We start from the raw sequence: 25,529 nt of genomic DNA on the forward strand, positions 1-25,529 counted from the left end.
GGTATCAACATGCGGGATGGATGTGTTGATTGTAGGCAACGTGTGTATTGAGAAATAAGTCATTTACATCACCACAGCTGCCATATTATTTAAGTTTTGGCATTTTTCGTGAGCAAGATGGCAAACACTAACCTTCAGTTCAAAACAAAGTATGTTTTTAACGCGTCACACGTGCAGGCTGCAAACCTTGCTAGCCAGCTAACACAAGCTAGGCTAAAGTGTCAGTGAAAGTTGGTACAACTCGTATTTACATTCTTGTTATTCTCTTACAGTTATGTCGTTGAGAGCAAGATTGAGCCGTTTTACAAAGGAGGAAAAGTGCAGGTGAGTTTTCTGCCTTGTGTTTTGTGTTAAAAGTGTAGCTAAAATTAGTGAATTTCATGTTGTATCAGCCTGAAATAAGAATTAAGTGGTTTAATACGGCATTGAGGTTAACATGGGGACTGGAGAGTGACAGGTTAAAACAGGATTGGTCACAAGTAATGCAGCAGAGACTAAACTACCCTGGCATTTACTTTTAAGTATTATGGCGGCCTTGATGGCCAAAACACAACAGTATTTGACAATACACAAAACAAAACCAAATTTTCGTAAACAGCACTTTAGAAAACAGGATGATATTTCACAAAACACATCATGTCAGAAAATGCAGACATTTCTCTAAACAAAACATGTCAGAAAACACAGACATTACACAAAATAGAATATGTTAAAAAGTTAAAATGACATTTCACAAAACACGATATGGCAGAAATTAAAACAACATTTCACAAAACACGACAACAGTTTTTGTGTTTTGTGATCAAAATACTACAACACATATAATACTAACCCTAACCCTTTTAGAATTGTACAAATTGGCATTTAACATCTCTTTCTATTTTTTTGTTTCAGATCAGCAAAGATGAAAAGTACATCTTTTGCTCTTGTGGATCTCGTGTCAATGTTTTGGAGATCAGCACCGGGAAGATCGTCCACTGTGTTGAGCATGTGAGTACAGGATGGATGTTTACCTTTGACAACCAGAGTCAGTTCAGTTCTGTTAATCTCTAACAGTGTGTTGTTCCTCTGATTATCCTGAAATCCTCTGTCTTATTTATCCATATTGTAATCGCAGGATGATCAAGAGGACATCACATCTTTCGCTCTCAGCTGCGATGATGAGGTAAAACAAACATCTGTCGTTATATAACTTAAACTTCACAGTGTGAATTCATCGTATCGGTCTGTAGAAGATTACTGAGTGTGTGTGTTTGTCTCTGCTCTTTGTCCTCCACAGATGCTGGTAACAGCCAGCAGAGCTCTGCTGCTGAAGCAGTGGGACTGGCAGCAGGCTCAGTGCACTCGCTCCTGGAGGGCCATTCACACTGTTCCTGTAGCCAGTATGACCTTTGACTCCACCTCCACGCTCCTGGCCACAGGTCAGCAACTCATGACAATACGTTGTGTCTCTTGTGTCCCATGTTTCTGCCTGATTTCTGCTGCATGGACAGTTTTCAGTTTTTCCTCATGTCATCTTGCAGGTGGCTGTGATGGAACTATAAAGCTCTGGGATGTGGTGAAGCAGTACTGCACCCACAACCTGAAAGGTTCATCTGGTGTTGTGCAGTAAGTTTTGATATCTGTGAACAGAAAATAATTTGAATGATATTTATAGATATTGTTTCTTTGTTTAAAAACTGAGACTCTTAAAAAAGATAAGATAAATGTATGTATTTTTATTTTTTTAAGTATCTTACGTTGAGATACACAAACACGTTTTTCTACAAAAACCTAAAAAAAAAATGAAAGAAAGAAAAAGAAGCTAAAAAGCCAGCTGTAAATGGTGCCTAAATACAGTTAAAACTGCTCTCCTTGCTTTGATGAAATAGTCTAGAATTGGTGAAGTTTGATCTAAATCAAAAGCTATTTGATAAATAAATAGGGCTAACGTGATTTCATCTGACAAGTCCAGGGTTCCCACAGATCCTTAAAAAGTCTTAAAAGGCATTTAATCCATCATCTTAAAATAAGGCCTTAAGTGGCATTAAAATGTCTTAAATCAGTCTTTCAAAAGTCTTAAAAATGCTAAGACATTGGAGATGGAATTTTTATGTTTTTTTTCTGCCATTGCATTGAAATAGCTCAAAATAAAAGTAACTTAACAATAATAATGAGGCTAACTTACAGAATTCCTCATCACCAAGGGGTCATGTTTCATGATACAAAAAAAACATTTGAAAACTAAAATAAAAATGATTTTTAAACTAAAAACCTAAATTCGGTAACAACATTTTGTGTGTCTTTGCAGCCTGGTCCAGTTCCACCCAGACATCAGCAGGCTGCAGCTCTTCTCATCCTCTCTGGACTGTGGCATCCGTCTGTGGGACCTGCGCTCCAGCCAGTGTGTGTGCGTGCTGCAGAGTCACTACAGCGCCGTCACCTCACTCAGCTTCAGCCCCGATGGCGGCACCATGGTCAGGTACCGTACACTCAGTGGACAAGCTGCTTTTTACAACATTTCAAGCTTTGGGGCTTCTAATGCTGAGTGTTTACACATTTTTTCTTCTTCTTGCTGTTACTGTGTGTCGTTTTTTTGCAGTTCTGGCAGAGACAAGATCTGTACAGTGTGGGACCTGAAGGCTCAGAAAGCCAAGAGGACTGTGCCGGTCTATGAGGTAAGACTGTGGAAACTGTGCTGAAAACTGGAAGGTATTTATTTTTGCTTTTAGATGCTTCACATTTGATTAAGGCAGTCAAAATTAGGACAGCACTTTGATTATAGCATTTTTTATGACTGCCACACACATGTTTCAGGCCAGCCGCTCTCCATCAGCGTGTATTGCTGTATGTGCACGCGGAAGAAGGGCGTCTGGCCTGAAACGTCTGTGTGAAAACAATAAAAATACTATAATCGGAGTGCTGTCCTGATTTTAATTGTATTGATACCCACTTAAAGGATTCAGCACCCAGTCTCAAAAGGTCTCAAGAGCACGTTGTGTCTGATTATCACGTTTGATTAACAAAGAATATTAAAATCAAATCTTCTTGCGCTCGTCTTGTGGGACAAAGCAGCTTCATTTCTATGTGTTGTCTTCGTCCGCAGGCTGTGGAGGGCGTTGCGCTTCTGCCTGAGAACGAGGACTTGTCTCCGATTGGAGTGAAGAGGAAAGACTTACATTTCGTCACAGCTGGCAGCAAAGGTTCGCCTCTTGAATTGTCCTGAAGATTTAATCTGCTTCGCTGTCCATCAGTCCAGATTTTATAGGCAGCAATTCCTCCAGAGCTTCGCTGTTAATGCCGTCTCTCACCTCTTCTCCCTTTCTCGCCTCTAGGTATACTGCGAGTGTGGGAGGCCAGCACGGCACGGTGCGTCTACACCCAGACCCTCCCCTCCACCCACAGTGCTGTCTCTGAGGAGGAAGACAAGGACGACGACCCCCGCAGTCTGACGTACCTCCTCCACCTGCCCGCCTCCTCCAGACTGGCCACAGTCACAGCAGAACACAACATCGTGCTTTACCAGCTGCCTGGTCTCACCACACAGCAGCAGGTGTGTACTGAGGAAACATATGAGAGGTATTCATATCCGGTACTGAAAACGCTGTGACAGTAATGTTAAGTGCTGTTTATTATGCTGAAATTGATAAATTATGATTTTCCATTTACACTGACAATAGGTTCAAGTTATAATTAATGATTTCTTTTGTGTCTATGTTTGTCTTTTCACTGTTGCCTTGACTGCAATATAGAGTGTTTATACTCACATCACAGTTTGGTTAAAAAAAAAAACTTGGTGAGGCCATTACAGAGGTACCAATTTTAGGATGTCAAAACCACAGAAAAGTTTGGGAAAATGTGTGAAGGCTCCTTAAATGTATGGAGAAGAGTTAGAAAGGGCACGATGGTTTAAGAAACTAAGGTTAATAGAGAGTCTGTGAGCTGGCTCCTTTGTCTTGGAGTGACAACTGACAATTCTGCCTTCTATTTTCTACCCTGAAACCTTGTTTTTTTGTGATATATATAATTCAATATATTACACTTTTGAAGTTAAATTTTTGACAAAATTTACAAAAACTCGAACTCTTGTCCTTCTGCAGCAGGGTATGAAATGAGATCAGATATTCTTTCAAAACTGGATGAAACAGCAGCTTAATATCAATATGCTGATGTACGAATACAATAGAAAATAAGCTAGGAGTTACTGTTATTAATATTTCCCATAGCTGAAAGGAAATGCACAGAACAAACTTGAATATTGCGAATATTCCTGTCCTGGAAATTTCAGTTCAGTTTGGCCAACCACAAACACCTTTCCCCAGACAATTGTTGCACTCTTCTGCCTGATTTGTAACTTTTGGCAATTTGTAGTTTCCAGGTCCGACCGACTAGCCATTGGCTAAATACACTAAAATCGTAAAACAGTGATTATGACCAGTTGAGAGTTTGGTTAGATTTTGTTGTCTACATTCATTATCCGACTTCTGGCTTCATGACACGCTGTGAAAACGCTCTATTGTAGCTCAATAAATTGCCCTGCAATTGAATGTTAGTCTTTTATCGGATGAATTGGGGAGAAATGTTGGCTTTTTTTCTCTTTTGTTTTACTGTATTAGCTTGCATGCTGAGTTATAATGGTATTATATAGATATTTTATTCCTTGCAAATTCTTAAAGATCACTTGTTTAATGTCAAGCTAAAGACTCCAGGCATCTCAGTCTGGTTTCATTTCCGGTTATGCAAAGTTAATGGACAATCTCGTCCTCTGTTTCTCCCTCTGCCCTCCCTCTCACAGTTCGTGGGCTACAATGACGAAGTGCTGGACGTGAAGTTTTTGGGTAAAGGCGACAGCCACATCGTGGTGGCCACCAACAGCTGCCAGCTGAAGGTGTTTGAGCTGCTCACCAAAAGCTGCCAGATCCTCTACGGACACACAGGTCAGTCTCCAGCAGAGGGCAGCGTGCTCATTCACATGCCCACATGCGTGACACGCATAGCAGAGCGTTTGTCATTTCACCAGAGGGCAGAAAGTTTCAACAGAAAAGTGGTTTCTTGTTTCTTCATTTGATTCAAGTATCTTTCTTGTGCACATTTTAACACAAATGTTGGGTGTCAGACACTTTATCAATCATTAAAGGTGCAGTTCAATGCACTTTTTGTCTAATTCTCAGGATCTCAGTCTTGCTACGTCAATATCTTCCTTTAAAAAACATATTTTTATCCAAAGGCATTCTTATAATCTCTTTATAATAGATTGTTTTATTAATATATGGTACCTGGGTCTTGTATTGTTTTGATTTTGTTTCTCAGCCACTGATTGTAAATTTTTCTTCCATGTTCTATTTCTTTTTTCTAACAATATTTCCTGTGTATTGTTCTTATATTTTTTTTGTTCTTTTGTGTTGTGAAATTTTTTTTCTTGTATGTTTTTTTAAAATTTTTAATCGTACAGCACTTTGTCACGTTGGTTTTGATAAGCGCTATATAAAAAACTTTATGATTATTAATTCAGCAAATATCTCCTCACAGTCTGCTAGCTGTAGGTTCTGCATGTGCACAAAAACAATCTGGTGTTCAGACTCAGCTCTGGCTCGACAAAGAGGCTCGGACCAAGCTACATAACACCGCGCCATCTTCTCTCACTCTTCCACATCCTCGTCCTTGAGTAACGGAGCTACACCATGATAGTTATGAAATCTAAATAACATTGGAGATTTTACTGGAGCTCCTGAAGGAGCACGGACAGGAGGGCTGCAGTATTTGTTTAGGTGTCAGATAGTTCAGATATCAACAGTCTGTCTCCAGAATAGCTGACTCCACCTTTAATGTGGGTAAAATAGGTTCTTCAGTCTGTTTTGCAATATTTTCTGGAGGTTTTTAAAGCTTCAGAAGATCTTTTATTACTTGGAGACGCCTGGCTGACTGGGATGTGACCAGTCTGTAAAAAAACATAAAAGTAAACTTAGTATCGAGGCCGACGGATTATTAGATAAAAATAATAACCTTTCATCAAAGAAGGTAGCTGTTTCAAACATTCAAGGTAGCCTAAACAGTATAGCAGATTAGTTACAGTTAATTTCTTTAGTTTTCAATTACTTTGTTGTTTTTTTTCCTTTTTCCCTTTATTATTTTATTTTTTTTATTTCTTCTCTTCAGAAAAAACATATTGGTGTCGCTGTTGCCTGATTTGGCAACATACACTTTGATTTATTTTTGATTTTATTTACCTCTCTCACACTTTGTTAACAAAAAAGTGATGAAGATATGCTGTGCTGTATGACGTGCACCAGTTTTGATTCCAGTGAAAATAAAAATAAAAAAATACATTATAGCAAATTTAACTCAAAATACATTAAATTAATAAAGAATATTATAGGAATAAAAGATGTACATGGATTAAAAAGTATATAAATCTCTAATAGCGCAGTTATCAAAAGCAAAACTTAAAAACAGAGGCTCTATAAACTGTGTCAGGATCAGCGCTAATTAAATGTGTCATAAGAGAAACCAGAAATGAAAGAAATCTGCTCTGACACAATGAGGTCATCTCAGCTTCGTGCTGTTAAAAAGTGGGCTTGTTGGAAAGATGATTTTCTGCTCTGGCATTCACAGCTATTTTTATCTGTTTATCGTCCACAGATACTGTCCTCTCATTGGACGTGTTCAAAAAGGGCTCTCTCTTTGTGAGCTGTGCGAAGGTGAGCAGACAAACAATCAATGACTGTGCACACTGAGCACGTGCACACAGTCCGACACGAACTTACAGAGGTCAAGACATGTCTTATATTAAACTGCCATCAATAATATGTGTCTTGTGTCTTTGTCTTTAGGACAGGTCGGTGCGTGTGTGGCAGATGGACGGCGACAGCGGTCAGGTGCACTGTGTGGCTCAGGGCTCCAGCCACACTAACGCTGTTGGCTCCATCACCTGCTCCAGGTAACACTCACGCAGTCACACATGCAAAGAGAAAAGTGTTAAAAAGAAGGGAATCACTTTATAATAAAGGACAATCTGTGATCCTCGATCTTTCTGTGTGCTTGTGTCCAGGATGAAAGCATCTTTTATAGTGTCTGGCAGTCAAGACTGTACCATTAAGGTGTGGGATCTACCTGCAGACTTGTCTGTGTCGGGAGAGGACGTACATCAGCTGACCCCTCGCACCACAGAGAAGGCGCACGACAAGGTACAAGCTTTACGCACTTTTCAGGAAGAAAAACGCTGTAACCATTTGTAGCTGAAAGCACGCAAAGTGTAGAAGAACAGAACATTTCAGAGCGACATCCAAACGTCCTGCAAAATATTATTTCCATTCAGGGTTCCCACGTTCATGAAATTCCTGGAAAAGTTATGAAATGTGAAAAACAGTGTCCAGGCCTGAAAGTGATTTGGAGTTAACAAAGTTTTAGAAAAGTTTTGAATTTGCATTGTTTTGGGTATTGTTAATCCTTTGAAACCTGAGCAAATGGGCTTGATTATTTCAAGCAAACAAGAACATAATGACCAATGAAAAAAAAAAGACCCCACCTAAAATGTGCAAAAAATTATTTAAATGTTCAAGAAAATTACTTGAAAACTAGTAAAAAAGATAGAAAGAAACAAAAAAAACAACAGGGGAATGAATAATTCATTTTGAAACATAATTTTAAACATGTAATTGTAAGAAATGTACCTTGCTCCCTTTGCTAATTTTCCCCTAGATGATTTTCCCTGTAGCTTTCTAAAAAATAATATTCTAAATCTACTAGTTTGTTGAATGTTTCTTAAGTTGCTCATAGCCTTTTTTCCCCACGTTATTGTAAGAAATCACGTCAGTTTGCTCAGAATTCTAAGGCTTAAATAACGCTGAAAGGCGTCTGAAAGCAGCACAAGAAAAGAAAACGTCTTAAATTACAAGAAATATGTTGCATTGAAAATCTAGTGCTGCTCTGCTCGACTTTTGATTGGATTTTCAGTTATCTATCCTCCAAAAAAGGGGCCTCGATATTTTGCAAAGTACCCGTTTCTTGCTGGTCTTATCTTTTGGCATAAGAATCTGGTTGATGGCAGGAATATCTCATTAGTGAGTAAAGATAGGGAGCGTGAGCAGTTTGCTCATTCACAAATGCCTGGGCTGTGAGGGTTTTTAGTCCTGCCCCTTTCAAAATACTTGAATTGGGTAAAATATTATGGAAAAGTTATAGAAAAGTTGTTGGTAAAATGCATTTTTCATTGGATAATAAATGTGAGATTGAGGTTGCATGATATATTCCCCCAAAAACCATCCTGTGGTTCTTTCACATGATCACATCAAAGAGACAGACGCTCTGTCAGTCAGCTAAGAAAAATTTCTAAGATGGCAAACTAAGTGAGGTGTCGAAGTGTGTCAGTTTGAGTCCTATAAATTTTAATGACAGGAAAAATTTGGCAGCTTGTTAAAGTGGTGAAATACAATAATAATGTGGTTAACATTTGTGCACGCATGTCGCTGTTTGAAATCCAGAAGCATTCGTCACTGTCATTGTCTTGGCTGAAATACAAACCAAATTCAGAGGTCAGGCAGTGGAGAATTTAATGTTGCACCCTCCCATCGTTTGCTGATCAAAAGAGGAGGAAGTCCGAGACGTTTAATCCCTTTCATATAACCTTTTTTTGTTTTTTTTTGGCGTTCCCTAGGTTCCGAGCAGTATCGCTGCTCTTTGAAAGCTTTTCTGTAATTTGATGAAAAGACGCTGACACGTCACAGCTTTGTTGAAAAGGACTCTATTTACTCACGTACAGCTCAGCCAACCTTTCTTCTGGGGAATAATGAAGTCATTGTTGCAAGTTACTCCAGAAACAAGATCAAATCAGGTTACGGCTGATTTTTTATTTGTTTATTGCTTTTGTTTGAGCGTTTGGACTGATGCAGGAAGAGAAAAGGCTGTTTTTCCTCTGCAGTGCAAACGTGTCTGAAATCTATAAACAGTCCGACTCTTCAGCTGTAAGGATTTCTGGCAGCTTCTATTCTTTATTTTAGTTTCAGTTTTAGTCTGTAGCTTTATTTTTTTCCCATGACTGCACTCCTGCCACTTTTATTTCATGCAGATGCACACATTTAAACTTCAGTGAGACTTTGCTGCCTTTTTCTTGTCTTATATAACAGTACGATGAATAAGTGTGACATTTAAAGATGTCACTTTGAGCTCTGAGTAATTATGATTGGGAATTTCTTGATACTTTTCCATGTTTTACAAACCAAACAATAAATAGATTCATCAAAATATTAGGCAGAATTAAATTAGATCATTATTTTTTTTTTAGTTAAAATAAAAAACTACCTGAACCAACTACAAAAGTAAAATTCTGTTGTCATTTTGTATTTTTCATTAATTTTCTCTCTAATTTCGTTTGATTTCTGCATTTAGACATGAGCAAGAAATCAGCTTTGTTTGTTTAATCCACACCATAACAGAAGCAGTATTTTTGTTAATAATGACATTTAAGAAATCACATGAAACAGTCGTTTTTAGTGAAAAAGTAGAAGTTGATGAGAGAGGTCATTGAATAACTCCAAGATTGACAAATTTTTGATATATTATGGTGTAACAAAGATTCCAGTTGTAGAATATTTCTTTAAAATCTTTATTTGCGTATACTGATGAGAAAAAAATGATAAACTTTTGATAGAAAGAATCCTAACTACAGTAGATATTTCCATGTAATGACTAAGTAACCTCTCTCACTTTTACACCGACACACACACACAAAAAAAGCCACACACACACAAAAACACACGCAGGTGAGTCAGTCTCCAGCCATCTCTTTGCAAACAGTTTTATGCAAGGTGACTTTTCACATAAGGAAGTGCAAAAAAAGTGCGATCCCCAGTGAGACTGATTACTGTGTGCAGGTTTCTACTCACAGTAAAATTTCAACACCGTGATTTCCTGGAGATGTAAGATACGACAGTTGACAGTCTGTCCATCAGCAGCATCGGTTTACTTAACTTTATATCTTTTGTTGATGCGAAGAACATTCAGGAAATATCAGATTAACACACAATGTGAGATGTCACTCAGCAGTGAGGTGACACTGGAGGCAGCGTAGAGGAAAGAATTTAGAGAATCTGTTTCTTATGGAAGAAACATTAATTATAGAATCAGTCTTTCCAAGAGCCTCTTTTTTCCATCACGTTTCCCAGCATCGGCTTCCTTTTTAATCAATTTTCATTTCTCCTTCCTCCAGGATGTGAACAGTGTGGCGGTGTCGCCCAATGACAAGCTGCTGGCCTCAGGCTCCCAGGACCGCACCGCCAAGCTGTGGTCGCTGACGGGGGAGGGGACTGTGGGCCTGCTGGGGGTGTTTCGGGGCCACAGACGCGGCGTCTGGGCTGTCTGCTTCTCTCCTGTCGACCAGGTGCTGGCCACGTCCTCCGCAGACGGCGCCACCAAACTGTGGAGTCTGCAGGACTTCAGCTGCCTCAAGGTGGGCCATGAGGTTAAACATACGTGTGTCAGAGCGAATCATTTATCACAGAATATGAGGAGTGATTGCATACGTTAGTTATGTGTGCAATACGTTTTCTTGTCAATGAAAGCTCTGTCTCACACTGACACACCTTAAAGACACGCCATGACATCAGTTCAACAGGTGATTTTCTGTGGCGCTGAGTGTTGTGAAATAATTATCTCAAACCTAAGGGCCAGAGTTGTTTTGATACTTATGAATTTGTTGTATTCTCATAGCTGACTATAACTGCGATTTTGTTTTTGTCGTAAAGTAAAAATTATTGTTTATTTTTTACTCATAATCTTTTTTTTAGACATTCGAGGGTCATGATGCATCGGTTTTGAAGGTCATCTTTGTGAGTCGAGGCACTCAGCTGCTCACCAGGTAAACTAAACTACCTCTCATGCAAAGCTTTCTACCATAAAAGTACACTTAGAAGATGGTTTTAGCAGTATCATTTTTTTCCACTTTTCGAAATTTCGCTGTGGTATGTTGCACGATGGTATATTGTGTTGGCCGGCTGTTAACAGTCCTGTAATATTATCCCCACCACTCACAGTTACCATGACCCCTGGTGGTGCATGCTGTTCACTACATTATCTCAATACAGCATCTCTGTGTCAGTTTAATAGAAAAAGGAGCATTTTTGTCAGTCGTGAAAATTATACTGTCTGGGTTTCTAATTTCCCTGGCATACTGTAACACCGTGATACTGCCCGAGCCTACTTTCACACTTTTTTTTTTTTTTATTTAATTTTTTTTCATATCATTAACAGGTTCATTTTGAAACATTATGAAGACTCAATGTGATTCTTAAAAACAGCCTCACATACGGAAAACTTTGCTCAAAACCCTCATGTATGCTTATCATGTTATCTCTTATTGTCTGACTGTAATGATCCATTTCTGGGATTCTGGAAACCAGTCATGCTTGCTTGCTAATAAGATTGAAGAATGTGGAAAAAAAAGCTGCTGCAGGCTCAAGTAACCTGTTTATACACAAAAGAAGAAATCTAAGCTGTTTTATAAAATGTGTTTTGTTTGACTGTAGACAGAAAAAACAATATTTTAGGAAAACAATGAACTGATACCAGTAAGGAAAGTGATGCAAATACTGCCTAAAAAAACTGGATAGGGTATCAGCAAGTTAGTGAGTCAGTACTCTGACCTGACACCACATGATTAATTATTAAATTTGAAGTGTGTCACAACCAGATTAAACAGCAGTTTTCCTCAGAAATCATTTATTTTTAGCACCTCTGAAACAGAGGCTCACGCAAAGAGTTGTGCTGTGCAGCCAACAGCAATTACTGTTTTAGACTCATTAGGACGAATTTATTTCTGGTAAACAGTGCGATCTCGGCTGCTGTCAAAATGTCAGCTGTTTTTATATATATATATATATTTTTTTTTTTTTTTTTTTTTAAAGTCCCACTAACTTCAGGTTTGACCTGAACAATGCCAGACAACAGTTTCACATCCACACAGGGTTTAATAATATACAGCTGCTAATTATTTTATTATTATTCATTTTTAAAGCAATGGTCTCAGATACCCAACAGTGAAATCAACATACTTTTATACAAAGAGGGAATTATACAGTATGAGCAAAGACAGTCAAATTGCAACTTTATGATGTCTCTGCGATTGAAATGGGCGATGTTGTGCTTATTGATCGATGACTGTCATCGTCCATCATTGCAAAACGACTACACACCCAAAAAATAAGCTAAATTTTTTGTCTGCATTCTGACTGTTTTGAGTGTTGGATGTCAGCTATTGAGCATTTTTAGTATTAATTAATGTAGGTTTTTATTTTTTTTAAATGGATTAACTATACAGTCTGAAAATAGTGAAGATGCCTGTCAGAAGTTCTGAGAGCCCAAGATAACATTTTCAAATGCCTTATTTTGTTCAACTAACAGTCCAAAAGCCACTGTTCAAAATTATATAAAACTCTGAAAAGCAGCAAATGTTTTCTTTTTAAAGGACTGAACCACAGAGTATTTACCATTTGCTCCACAACTGTAATAATTATTTGATGTCACAAAATAGCTGCAAACAAACTTTTTGTCGACAGATTAAAACCTTTTCAGAATTGGCATGTAGTTTGGGATCGCTTTTAAAAAAAAAAAATTGATAATGTGGATCCACGTCAGTCATGTAGCATCTTTAAATAAAAAAACTGACTGTTTACACAGTTGTAACTGTGCTTCGTCTTTAGTGGCTCGGATGGTTTAGTGAAGCTGTGGACCATAAAGACCAACGAGTGCGTGAAAACGCTGGACGCCCACCAGGACAAAGTGTGGGGTCTCCACGCCAGCCGCAAGGATGACAAGATGGTGACGGGCTCTGCAGACTCTAACATCGCCGTGTGGATGGTAACTTTTACTTAATAGTCACCTGTTGAACTTAGTAAAGGGAGGGAGGATGATCAGTTTGCATCAAACTTCTAAAAGACTGATTGTAAGATTAAGAAAGCAAACAGTTATTCTTCCATTAGTGCTTCTTTTCTCTCCTAACTTTACATAAATGTGCTGGCAGGATGCAACAGATTAAGTGTTTGGAGCTTTCTTTGGAAGTTTTGTTGTTTAACAACTCAGAAACAATGTCTGGTATCAGTTGTCAAATAAAGTAAGAAGGTGACGCTAAATATTTTGGTCTTTGTGACAGCAAATAATTGACCTGCTAAAGTTCCTTTTAGCAGAATTTCCAGTCCACATCTTATCTCGTTAGTTGTTTTTAGCCGACCTCTAACTGACTTCTTTCTTCTCTTGGGGGGGACAAAATTAAGAATATCCCCTGCAGGGGTTAAGAGATTACCACGAAAAAAAATGTTGTTTTTTTGTCCACTGCTAGGACGTGACTGAGGTGGAGCTGGCAGAGGAGCAGGCCAAACAGGAGGATCAGATACTCAAGTAAGTTACACGGATCAGAGAGCTTGTTTAGACCTGGTATTAAGATGTGTGTAGGGTGATTCAGTCAGTGGAAAGCGGTGGATTTTATAGTTGTGCATCGACGCTATTCAGAGCCTACGTTGTTTTCAGCATTTATACTCTTGCGCTGATGTGGCGGGGGGGTTTCTGTGAAGTGCTGTAAAGACTAATTAAACACACACCTAAAATCCACATTTTAAAAAATGGCTTGATGGCAACAATCTCAAACACAAGCACACAGATCGACTTCTTTATAACTTACAAGGTTTACCGACAAAACATTTTCACCACAAAAACAACACGCTGTTAGACACGCCCACGGCATTTTACATCGCATAAATTAGACTTGCGGTTAGCGTGGTTTTCCTCTGCTCTCATAAAGCCGACAGCAACATTAACAAAAGTAACGTTACGAGATTTGTCTCAATTATAACTCGCAAGGTTCACCGCCAAAACAAATGTGTTATACTAGACACGTATTCCACATAAATATTATTACTTTATAAATATTCCTTTATTTCCACTGATGCAAATAAAAAAAATCTGGAGGTCTGAGTTGCCGCAACACATAGCTACATTTCCTGGGGTCTTCATGTCGGGCTGCGGCGTAGGGTACACATCTACATAAAGAGCCTGCGTCATATTTATCGTACAATCCAGTGCAAAAATTTAAATCCTGCTGTGTGTCTGTTCACACCTGCTATTAGAACCCGTCCCCACATGTGTCCCGACTTGTGATCAGAAATCACTTTCCGTCTCTGTGTGCAAATAAACACATAGCCTGCATTATTTTATTCACCATCTTTAGTAGACTAATGCTGTGGGAGTGTGCTCTGCACTAGGGACACTTGACCACCACACACACACACACACACACACACACACACACACACACACACACACACACACACACACACACACACACACACACACACAGTATAAACTGGTGTAAACTGGGCCAGAGGTGGCTGATGTCACTCAGCCCTCCACCTCCGACTGATCACTTAAACTGAAGTGTTGGACAAACAGTCTTGTCCTCTTTTGTCGGAGGTCAGATGTGACTTTAGTCCCCCTTGTTGCGACATCCAGTCGCCCCATAAATAAACAAAGACTGTGTTAGACTAAGGTGGACCTCAGCGGGTCACAGGTCAGGCAGGTTGGTGTTTTGATAAGAAGGAGGGATTTTCATGCCTCAGACAGATTGATTGTATTGTGTTTAATGATTTTAAATGTTTGCTAGCAGATGTGGGCACAATGCAGTTACACATGCATTCATTTTGACGCCAGCCTGTTTAACAAATATCACAAAAATTATTTTCCGGTAGTGTTGGGCGATATTACGGTATACACTGTTCATCAGTAGAAATTTGTTCACCTGTAGAGATATGGCAATGCCGTCTCTTTCACTGGAACTGTATGTAGGAAAGGTTATGTCGAAAACCAGGGCTGGATTCTCGTGTGATCTTGTGAGCGTCGCATGATCCTGAAAATGCAGCTGCCTTGCAAGGTCATGTGATTTATGCAGAGGCCGAGGATAGAGTGGCAGTGTAAAAACAGAAACAAAAACAGAAACTTAGGAACCTTAAAGCCTCAATTTTGAAAGAATTTCAGTTTCACTTTTTTGAGCCTTTCATTTGTCTCATTTGAGCCAAAATAAAAGAAGAAAATATTCATATTATGAAGTATGGCGTGGTTATTAAAACCATTTATTAATAGTATTAACAGAACAATTGCTGTGTTTTTGATATATACCGTTACGTGACATGAAATTTCATGCAGAAGGGGAAATAAGTATTCAACACATCGCCATTTTTTTCAGTGCACATATTTCCAATGCAGCTATTAATGTGAAATGTAGACCAAACATTGATTTTATTTTAATAAAAAAAAACGAGAAGCCAAAAAACTTGATTCTCTGTACATGAAGCATGTTGACTCTTGTATTGCAAACAAAGGCTTCTCTGCAAAGTATAAAACAGAATTCAGTTGGCGTGATCAATACTTTTTTCCTCTGGTGTCCACTTTATTACATGTAACTTTTTTTTATGGATTAAAATGTAACAATGTTTTTTTCTGCATAATTTTATTGAGCACTGGGCATTTAAACTGAATCTAATCAGACTAGTAGACTCCATGTAAACGTGCCTACTGAAGAACTACATATTTGTTTTGACATTTCATCTTTGGTCATTAGTCTTCGAGCTAATTTGCAGTAAACGTTGAGGATCTGTGTTTGAACATATTTGCATCATGTGTATAAATGTGTGTTTCTTGTGTCTAAAGGCAGCAGGAGTTGTCAAACCTGCTGCATGAGAAGAAATACCTGAAGGCTCTGGGTCTCGCCATCTCGCTGGACCAGCCTCACACCGTGCTCACTGTTATCAAAGGTACTTTTGTTTGACAACTCTTCAAACGCATTTTCAGCTGTACTGACAAGCGGAAAGTGGAGGTCTAACAGGAATTGAGGGGAAAGAGAGATGGGAAGTGTCTTAAACCCTGAGGCTAGCAGGATATCGCTATTCCAACATTTACTGGTTACATACATGTACAGGGGGTACACGTTTTTTTTTCAGTTTTCCCTCTTAAGACATCGAACCTCCTCTGTGTACTCACTGCATCTCTGTCCTTCATTGCTTCACCTTTTGTTATCTTGTCAGTCTGTCGTCACGCTTCATTAACAGCCGCTTTTAATGCGGCCTGTGAACACAAAAACAAAAAGCCGCCTAGATTCCACAAATGTTCATGCTCTCGTGTCTTACCCTGTGACTCAGTGCAGAGACGTTTTGTTTGTGTGAAGCTAAATAGCCGTCATGGAAAAAGAGGTTTCTGGGACATAACGCAGACTATTTCTAATGTTTCTGTAGGTGGTAGCATTATTTTGAACCCTTTCTCTGAATGTTCTTCAGTGTTTTAAAGTTGACACTTCACTCTTGCGAAGTAAAGGGCATTTAAAGATTTATTACAGTAGTCAGTAATATGGTGTTTTATCATAATTCTAAGGGCCACGCTTCCCAAAAATCTGGAAATCTTCAAAATTTGGTTTTGTTTATTGAAGTTTTCTGGCTATACATTTATCAGTCATCTAGTGTGAAAGATTCATTGCCTGTTTCCAGACAAGTACATAAACATTGTCAAATACCTGGAGAGAAAGAGAGGTGGTAAAGAGAAATAAACAAAAAGGCCTAAAAGTATTAAGAGGAAGAAGAAGAAAAAAAAAGGGGTAAAATAAATAAATATAAAAATAAAAAAATTTCAAAAATAAGGGGGGGGGGGGGGTAATATTAAAAAGTGTAATAACAAATAACTAAAAAAAAAACGTTTATATGAAATAAATAAGTGTAGAAAAAAATAATTTAAAAAAAAGGAATATTAAATAAATGTACAAAATATGTAAAATAATAAAACATAATAAATACATAAAACTGTGATAAATAAATGTATAAATAAATGTATGTATATCTAATAAAAGATCAATAAATGAAAGAAATAGATACATTCATAAAAACTAAATAAATAAATATATGAATGTAAATAAATACATATAAAAAAAAACCTAAGTCATAAAAAATATGCAAAAAGAGTCATACAAAAAATCAATATTAAGAAAATAATTAAAATAATACATAAATCAATAAAATAAAATTCACAGTGAAAAATCTTTTCTTTACCAGAGAGATATACAAGCAATGAAAAGACTGATCTTAAGTCTCGGACGTCATTCATATGCATTGCTGTACGGGGAGGATCAGCAATCCTCATCCTTGCCATTAGGTAAATGTGTCAAACAAAAGGCAGATGTGTTCTTAGTTTTGTACTTATAATGCAAAGTGGTATCACACAGTAGTATAAATTGAGCCAGGAAAAGGTGTGTACATGCAAGTTTTCCATCCGAGTCTCTGGTTATGTAATCCTGAGCCAGTGCTATTTATAATGATATATCATTACAGGTGGTTATAAAATCAGTTATTTGATAGATAATGTAATAATTATTAGAGACGTGTATTTCAAAAGGCATGTGTTTCAGTGGCAGCTGATGAGACTTTGCTCCTCCAAAGGCACACGCTTCCTTCGCTGTTAAATTACATAAAATCACAAACTACAGAACAAAAAAAAATCAGTGTTTCAACCACAAATCACGAAAAGGAAAGGTGTGAGCAGACCTGTATACATCACTCACTTATACAGACATACTATCACACAACAACTGTGTTTGACGTTTTGTTCTGTTGCTCGTAGCAATCCGTCAGGTGGACGATGGCCACGAGCTGTTAGAGAAGACGGTACTGAAACTACGAGTGGATCAGAAAGGTAACAGATCTACGGCGTCCTTCAGTCTCTTGATTGGTGGAATACAGAAACCACAAAAAATAATCTTTTATGAGGAAATTAAAGTTCAAATAGATTAGGTGAGAAAGTCTGTCTGTTTTTTTGTCCTTTCCTTTCCACCTTCAACTTCCACCCCGTTCAGAGTCGCTCCTGCGCTATTGTGCCGTGTGGAACACCAACGCCAGAAACTGTCAGGATGCCCAAGCCGTCCTCCAGGTTCTCCTCACACATGTGCCTCCTGAGGAGCTGCTGCAGTATCAGGGCGCCCGAGCCCACCTCGAGGGACTCATCCCGTACACAGGTCAGCAGAGGACGTGTCTGTGTGTTTGTATGTGCGTCCAACTGAGGCGAATATATGCGTCAGGCAGAGGAGAAGGAAGTGTGTGTTTACAGTAGGGGTCGACTGATAATGGTTTTTCTGGGCCGATGCTGATACTGATTATTAGTAGTTAGTTGATGAGATCAGGAACTGAAATGCATTTACAATAAAAAAAAGAAAATCTTTCAATTTTTAGAATTTGAAACATGACAAACTCCAATACAAATTTTTTTTAAATTGCCTTTTGCAAATGTTTAATCAAAACTGAAATGTTTAACATCAAAAGCAGCAAGTTCCCAGCAACTTTTTTTAAATTCAAGTGGAAATTTAGGTTATAAAAAATAAATGTAAAAAAATAATTATTAAAATTATTAAAATAAAAGAATTTAAAGAATTTTTAATTAATTAATTTTATCAGCGATCATTAAAATAAAATGCCGATACAGATAATCGGCCCCGATAATCAGCCACCCTGATAATCCCCAAATTTATAGAACTTTAATTCACATTATATGCCCAAATTTCTTGTAAAATATACATAAAATATACATATTTTGCCGAGATTGCCAGGCGCGCTTTACGTCAATATAAAATACATAAAATACACTAATTATGAGCAACAATAAATTGGCATTGAGATTAAGTCTATAATAAGAACAACATCTTGGTTGCTAAAGCAATAACCTGTGCCAAAGATTGCATACTTCCAAAACTGGTTTGTTGACCGTGTGATGGAAACAGGTTTAAGGCTGGGTTTAAAGACATCTGTCATGTTCGCGTCACTGCAGACTCTCTCGGGGAAAAAAACGAGAACAGGAGGAATGCTCCCTGTTGCCTGAAGCTTCCTTTTTAACCCATTTAATTAGATAAGTGTGTCGTGATTAGGAGGCACACTGTGATGTGCAACGTTCAGATACTAAAATACAGCGTTGAATAACCATATACCATCAAATATCATGATCTTAAAATTAATTTAGAGCCAATTGGAGCTGAATGATATTGGAAAATGATGTAATTGTGCTAAAAAAAACTAATATTGGGGTTCAGTGTGCAATTTTTTCATTGTTCCTTACATCTCTATTATTCACTATACACAAGCAATACACCATTTTACAGTACAACCAACACAACACTGGTTACACTAAACACAAACACTGCAGGACAGGTCGACTTATGATGAAATGAGATGATTTGATGCATGAATTGATATGAGTAGCATCTTTATTTAGCTACTAAATTACAGAAAACCTTCAGTTACAGTGGAATATCATAACTTGTATATTTAAGCCTTGTGAACATGTAATCATCAGGACTTAAAATCTGAAAAAAGAACAGAAAAAGTGATGCAGAACAACAGGCCATTTACAAATATTAAAAAATGATACACGAATCTCTTTGATATCCAGCTGCAGTGTTCATAAACTAAATACACGCTGACTGTTGCTCTATCACTTCGTTCCTGAAACAGCGTCTCAGGCTGTGGTCGGGAAACACACAGACTCTGCTGTGATCTTAATAGACACTTAATCGACGACATACTTGCTACAGGAAACAGTTTAATATGAAAACGTGGATCGTACTCATACCAGGTCTTGGCGATCTTCACAAAGTAGCACTGCGAGCATCAAAACTTGTGCGTGACATTTTATAAGTCGTTTTCTTCATCTACTCTCATTCGTATGTATCACATGGAGCCCGAGAGACCAGGTGTTTCCGACCCGTTTCTTTTTTTTGTGTGTGTTTGTTTAAATCACTGTTATTTTGATTTTAAAAATTGCATTATATGTTGATTTGAAAATGATTAATTGTTTAGCTATAGAGCCAATACGAGACAGTTGCAGCAGGGTTTATGATTGTATTGGTGGTGAACTGGAGAAACAGAAAGAAGAGGTATTTGTTCCAAAGTGACTCCTTCCCTCTGTTTACTGTGGTCAAAACATAAACACCAGATACAAGATAGAAAGAGTGCACCAGGGGTCCCACACATTTTAATAGGCAACATTTTAAAACTTTTTATGGCTTTTTTAAGGACCTGTAATATATTTTTTCTTGCCGTACTTGCCCAGAGTTGTTAACGTTTTTTTGTTAAAGCTGTTTAACATCAGCTGGCATACAGGGAGAAAGAGAGAGGTGGAACAAGGGGACGAAATGAAGAGATGATAAACAAAAAAAAAAATCACACGGACACATATTAGAGCTACATAACTTCAACAGCTTCGTAAAATCAATTTGCCGCTCCGTTCCATCACAAGGAAGGTTATTCACTAAAGATTACTGTAACAATCTCACATATTTTTACTAACTCCATGACTTTCCCAGGCCTGGAAAACGTGATTGTGAAATTTCATGACTTTTTTTTTTTTTTTTTTTAATTTGGGCTGAAATGATGACCGTTTACTTCTCCAACAGAGAGACACATGCAGAGGATCGGCAAACTGCTACAGGCGTCTATGTTCTTGAACTACATGTGGCAGAAGATGAGAGTCGCCGGAGGACCAGCCAGGTAAGCGGTGGAGGCGTGTTGTGTATGGCACCAATGAGACAATGAAATATGATCCAGTTAGTCCAGTTGGAGCAATAGATTAATACATTTAAAGGCTTATCAGACGCAAAACACTGTGCGTAAGGCTGCTGCAATAACCACAATATCGCAATACTGTGCTGTTGACAAGCCAACCACAGGGGCTGACAAGCAACCGTAACATCTGCCATGTTCATGTTTTTGTCTTTTATTTTTTGAGGCCAGTGTTTTTTGTCTTATGTTTTTTTTTGCAATGGGAGGGCCAGCTAGCGATGCGCGATATTAGATACAGCTTCGTCTTTTCTCCCTGAGTGTTTTTGCCTTGCCTTCAACCAGAGCAAGTACTCTACCTTGTGCCGATATTTTTACTTCCACAGATATTCTGTATCATAATGCCACAGCTGGAAAAAATTTGCTTATTTTAAAACCGTCATTTAAAAACAATGATAAACCTAAAAGAAGCTCAACAATAACCTTTGTTTACACGGTGCTAAAATCAAGATAAAGTATCTGATTTATAAAAACAAACAAAAAATAGTGATAATACCACTTATCTCATTGTTGAGCTACCTTAAATAAGGCAAGAAAATGTCTTAACTTTAACAGCTCTAACTGCGCAGTGATTTATGATGCAATGAGGACGTCACATCACGTTGCACCAGACGTTAAGTTTGATTTATTGTTTGCAGGATGATCCTGTGGTTTTGTTGCTCGAGCCTCATGCATTGATACCTTTGCTGCACTGACAGACGGGCTCCGTTTAGTCTGTCGCACTTTATTTAACCTCTCAGGTCACTGAGTAGAGCTCACTAACTTCCTTGTCCTTCTCCACTGACTACAACAAGAAGTGCAGTCGGTGTTGCGTTCTGCACCACTCTGTTTCTCCTGCACAGTAACAAGATATTGTCATTATGTGTGTCAAACATATCGTAAATAAGCCAGCGTTCCAGTCGAGGTCCAAAAAAGGACAAAGACTGCGGTTGTGTTTCTGTCTCACATGAGAACATGAGAAGGTGGCAGAGCAGCATTCTTGGCATTAAACTTGGCATGCTGCGACAATTTTCATTTTATGAGCAAAGCTTTGACTGTTGACAAAAATCTGAGAAAGTCAACTGTTGGTTTTTCCACTGTGAGCTCAGTGGAAAATGAAACTGATACTAAGAGAGTTACTGTATATGATATTTGGAAACAGAAAAGTTCTTAATGCATCATAAGCTTTACATTTAGGAAAACAGCATGGCAAATACATTTAGTGTCATATTCAGCCCCTCCAGGATGTTGCAATGTCCTGTTCACAATTACCGCAAATTCAACCAATCCTCGAGTATTCTGCGCAATGATTGCAACTTTTCCTCAAATATTCTGCAAAAAAATGTACCTATCATCCACCATTCTGACCAATCATAGCAGTCTGCATCAAAACATCACCAAACTCACTTCCTTGTTTCTGGTTGTGTAGATGCAGAAATGTAAGAAACAAATGTCTCTCACTTACCAACAACAACCGCCAGAAAGAAAGTGCAAGACAGTTCCCCGATGTTCATCATGAAATCGAGGGTTAAGTGTTTTGCAATGTGTGCAACGTGGATAAAGACAAAATTATCAATTCAACAAACACTTTTCAACTGCAAAACACTCTGCAGAATGGCTAAAAAAAGACAACAGACGAGACAGATCACCATGACAGAGGCTGTTGCATTCAGATCATTGCATATGCTGAAAGAATCAAGATGAGATATAATAAATACGCAGAGTCACTGTTGTTTAAATTACAAAAGAAGAACAGTGTAGTTTTATTCTCTCTTGATCAAGTTGCCATCAATTTCAATTAATTATACAAGAGGGGAGCCTCTACCTTTTTTTCTTGCTTGTGTGTCTACATGTATCAGTCTGTGTCCCCCCCCCTTTTTTTTTGCTGGTCATTAAATGCAGCTCAGGCAGAACTCTTGATAAGTTATTTTTTTCCACAGCAGCAGTTTGTACAGTGCACCTAATAAATGTTCCAGCTCCAAAAGTAGAAAATCAGATGTTTTAATCGTGGTGGGCTGCGACAGTAAATAAATGTGTGGGAAACCCTGCAAAAAAAGCTACTATTTTTGTAATTTTCACTCGCTCCTGCAATTTTACTGCAAAGAAACGCCCAAAAACGCTGCAACATGTATCGCATTTTTTTTTTTTTTTTTTAAAAGCTACCATGAAATCACGTGTTTTACGCACCGACAATCCCAAACAAGCCCACGAAAACCTGGAGAAACCGCATGATGCATGGAATATTTTAACCTGCTTGTTTTATGACTCTAATGCCTGTTGGTATATCCTGTCTAGCCTGGGTCAAGATGAAGAAATGGATACCACTCCTCTTGCACAGCCTTTCTTTATGATTGACAAGGAGAAAGGAATAGGCAGCGGCGGTGAGGAGAAAGAAGAGGAAGATGACAGCGATGGAGGACAAGATGAAGATCAAAATTGCCCAGCTGAAGATGAGGCGGAGGAGGTCAGCGCTACTAGGAAAGCTTCCGCCAATGACGGGCGAGTAGAAAACGGAGAGAGCACCAAAACAAACGGCAACCACCACTCTGAAAGCGAGGAGAGTTCAGATGAGGAAGAGGAGGATCAAACAGTAAAAGTGGTGAAATGTCTCCAAGTTTCTTCAGCTCCACAATGCCAGACTTTCGCCAGCTGACAGGGATCTCCAAGCTGATGACAGATGAGTCACTCCTGGAGAAAAAAAACCCCAGGAAGGGTCGTCTTATCGCGGACCATTAGCTGGACTGACACTGACATTGTGGCAGTGCAGGAAGAGACCGAGAGACAGGTGTGGAGTGATGATGATGATAGAGATAAAAGGCCTCTCTGTGCACTCCACGTCTCAGCAGCTCGCAAAGACTTTCTGTCGTGTGCCAGTAAGTTAATCGTGCATCAGTTCTTTCACAAAGAGTAGAATTCAGAGAAACTTAACAGCCTGATTTCATCAAAGGTGGACATTCAGGAGGAAAAGAGGAGAGACTGAAGGAGGTCAGAGCTGCATTACCATTCAGGCATGGAGGAAGAGTGATCCTCCCCCGCTGCAGATACCAGCAGCTATTGTCTGCTTCTGCAATGTTGTGTAGTCCTGATCTACCGGCTCGACTACATCAATACAAAAGGTTCCCTTATACAACCATAGAATTTTTTTATGTCATTATTACAAGTGTTTATAATTAAAAAAATATATCTTCTTTGTGATTTATGTGAGGGTTTTTTTTTTATATTAAATAATTCAGCATTGCTTTGATAAAAAGTAGGATGGTGTAAAATATAATCCATCAGTTATTTACATGTGATTGCTTTAGTTGCTCAGTGGAAACATGAAGAAAATCCCTGTTGGATGTGTTGAGGTTTTGGCTTTCATTGCAGCATAGCTCAGGAGCATTTGGGCAGGGCGTGTCGTGAAGTTTTATTTTCTCACTGAGTCAGTTGATATTATTTTTGGCATGAACAAAGAAGGATGTGACCCAAAAATGATCCAAAACTTTGCAACTAATACTGTGGTACATGCGAGTACTAACAGGAGTTTTGATAATGAATATAAATGACAACTGACCATTTCTTGTGGTTTTAACCAAACATCTGCTTTTAGCTGGGTAAGTTGAAGTAAAATGATTATGCTGAACTGCTTGTTAATTACAGCCTTAGTTTACACTGCTGTGGAGCTGAAACAAGTCATTTATGAAATTAATCAAGTATTTTAGAACCAATTGTTTAATTTATGCCTCTGAGAGCCGTAGCCAGATGCATTATGTTTTTTGGGTTGCGGGTCCGTATGTACGTCTCATTCTCGTGAACACGATATCTCAAGAACACCTTGACGGTATTTCTTCAAATTGAGTACAAATCTCCACTCGACTTCAAGGAGGAACTGATTAGATTTTGGGGGGCAATATCACTGTGACCTTTAAAAAACATGTTTTTGGCCATAACTTACAAATTCATTCATTAATTATGACAACATTTCACACAAACGTCTATATAACCCCTCTAGGATGTGGCAGTGTTGAAAGGGCAACTATTTACGCAGTTCAGCCAGTCCCCGTGAATTCAGCACGACCTCACAATTTTGTCCAGAGACGCAACTTTTCTGCAGATTTGACCAATGATAGTTTGCTGTGAATTTGCCAGTCATAGCAGTACCCCACATAACGCCAACAAACTCATTTCCTTGTTTGCGGTTGTGAAGATGCAGACATCTGTGACATGAAAGTCTCAAACAAAAATGACTGCTCACAAGAACAAGTTGCCTTTGATTTTCAATGAGTAATACAAATTGCAACAATTTTCACAAGTTACACTTTGTCCGGCAATTTGATTGCAAAAAAAGTCCATAAACATTATGAATTACGAAAACTTTATTGTCCACAAATGTGAAAATTTGCCTTCAGTTTTACGATAAAATACATAAAAGACATGCCCGAAGAACATAAAAATAAAAAACAACAGCAATATGTTCAATGTAAAAAGTATAAAAAAAATAGGTCTCAGTCATACACATTCAAGCAAATATAATTTCAAATAGACAAATATTAACATAGAAGCATGCAAAATCCTGATGGGGCTTTCTAATAGGCTAAAATGATACAACAACATTTTATATTCAAAAGGTTAAAAGTTAACTTTACTGTGACATCATAGTGTTCTGCAAAAAAACTTTCCTTGTCATTATTCAAAGTCATACGTCAGGAACCCGAGAGGGGACATTTGGTCAGGCAGATAGTGACTCTTATCTTGGGTTACCACCTTGAAACTGAGCTGATATTTTAGATCTTCTGTGCTGATGGGTTGAAGATGTGTGTGAAATATCCACCTTTCCCCCCAAAATATTCAATACAATCTTATTAAATTACTTAAAACGATTTTTTTGGTCCTATAGAATGTGACTTGAGATTTAAATGAAACTTTCCCTTAAAACAAGACACTTAAAGACATCAAGATCCCCCAAAAATG

The 25,529-nt window shown here is 38.2% G+C and overlaps 1 protein-coding gene across 1 annotated transcript; it reads left to right on the top strand.

Annotated features, from left to right (window-relative positions):
* Positions 1 to 23,767, top strand: tbl3 (transducin beta like 3). Its single transcript, XM_042505747.1, has 23 exons — positions 1 to 149; positions 273 to 324; positions 895 to 990; positions 1,118 to 1,165; positions 1,280 to 1,421; positions 1,524 to 1,608; positions 2,291 to 2,461; positions 2,582 to 2,657; positions 3,086 to 3,182; positions 3,315 to 3,532; positions 4,775 to 4,916; positions 6,619 to 6,677; positions 6,810 to 6,916; positions 7,028 to 7,163; positions 10,184 to 10,423; positions 10,761 to 10,831; positions 12,672 to 12,828; positions 13,307 to 13,365; positions 15,667 to 15,770; positions 17,620 to 17,691; positions 17,852 to 18,010; positions 20,438 to 20,531; positions 22,875 to 23,767. Exons 1-23 carry the CDS (start codon positions 118 to 120, stop codon positions 23,230 to 23,232), a joined length of 2,775 nt encoding a protein of 924 aa, XP_042361681.1. The 5' UTR covers positions 1 to 117; the 3' UTR covers positions 23,233 to 23,767.
* Positions 23,768 to 25,529: the final 1,762 nt, after the last annotated feature.

This window comes from Plectropomus leopardus, chromosome 17, assembly GCF_008729295.1.
Source record: "Plectropomus leopardus isolate mb chromosome 17, YSFRI_Pleo_2.0, whole genome shotgun sequence".
In the NCBI taxonomy this organism is placed as follows: domain Eukaryota; kingdom Metazoa; phylum Chordata; class Actinopteri; order Perciformes; family Serranidae; genus Plectropomus; species Plectropomus leopardus.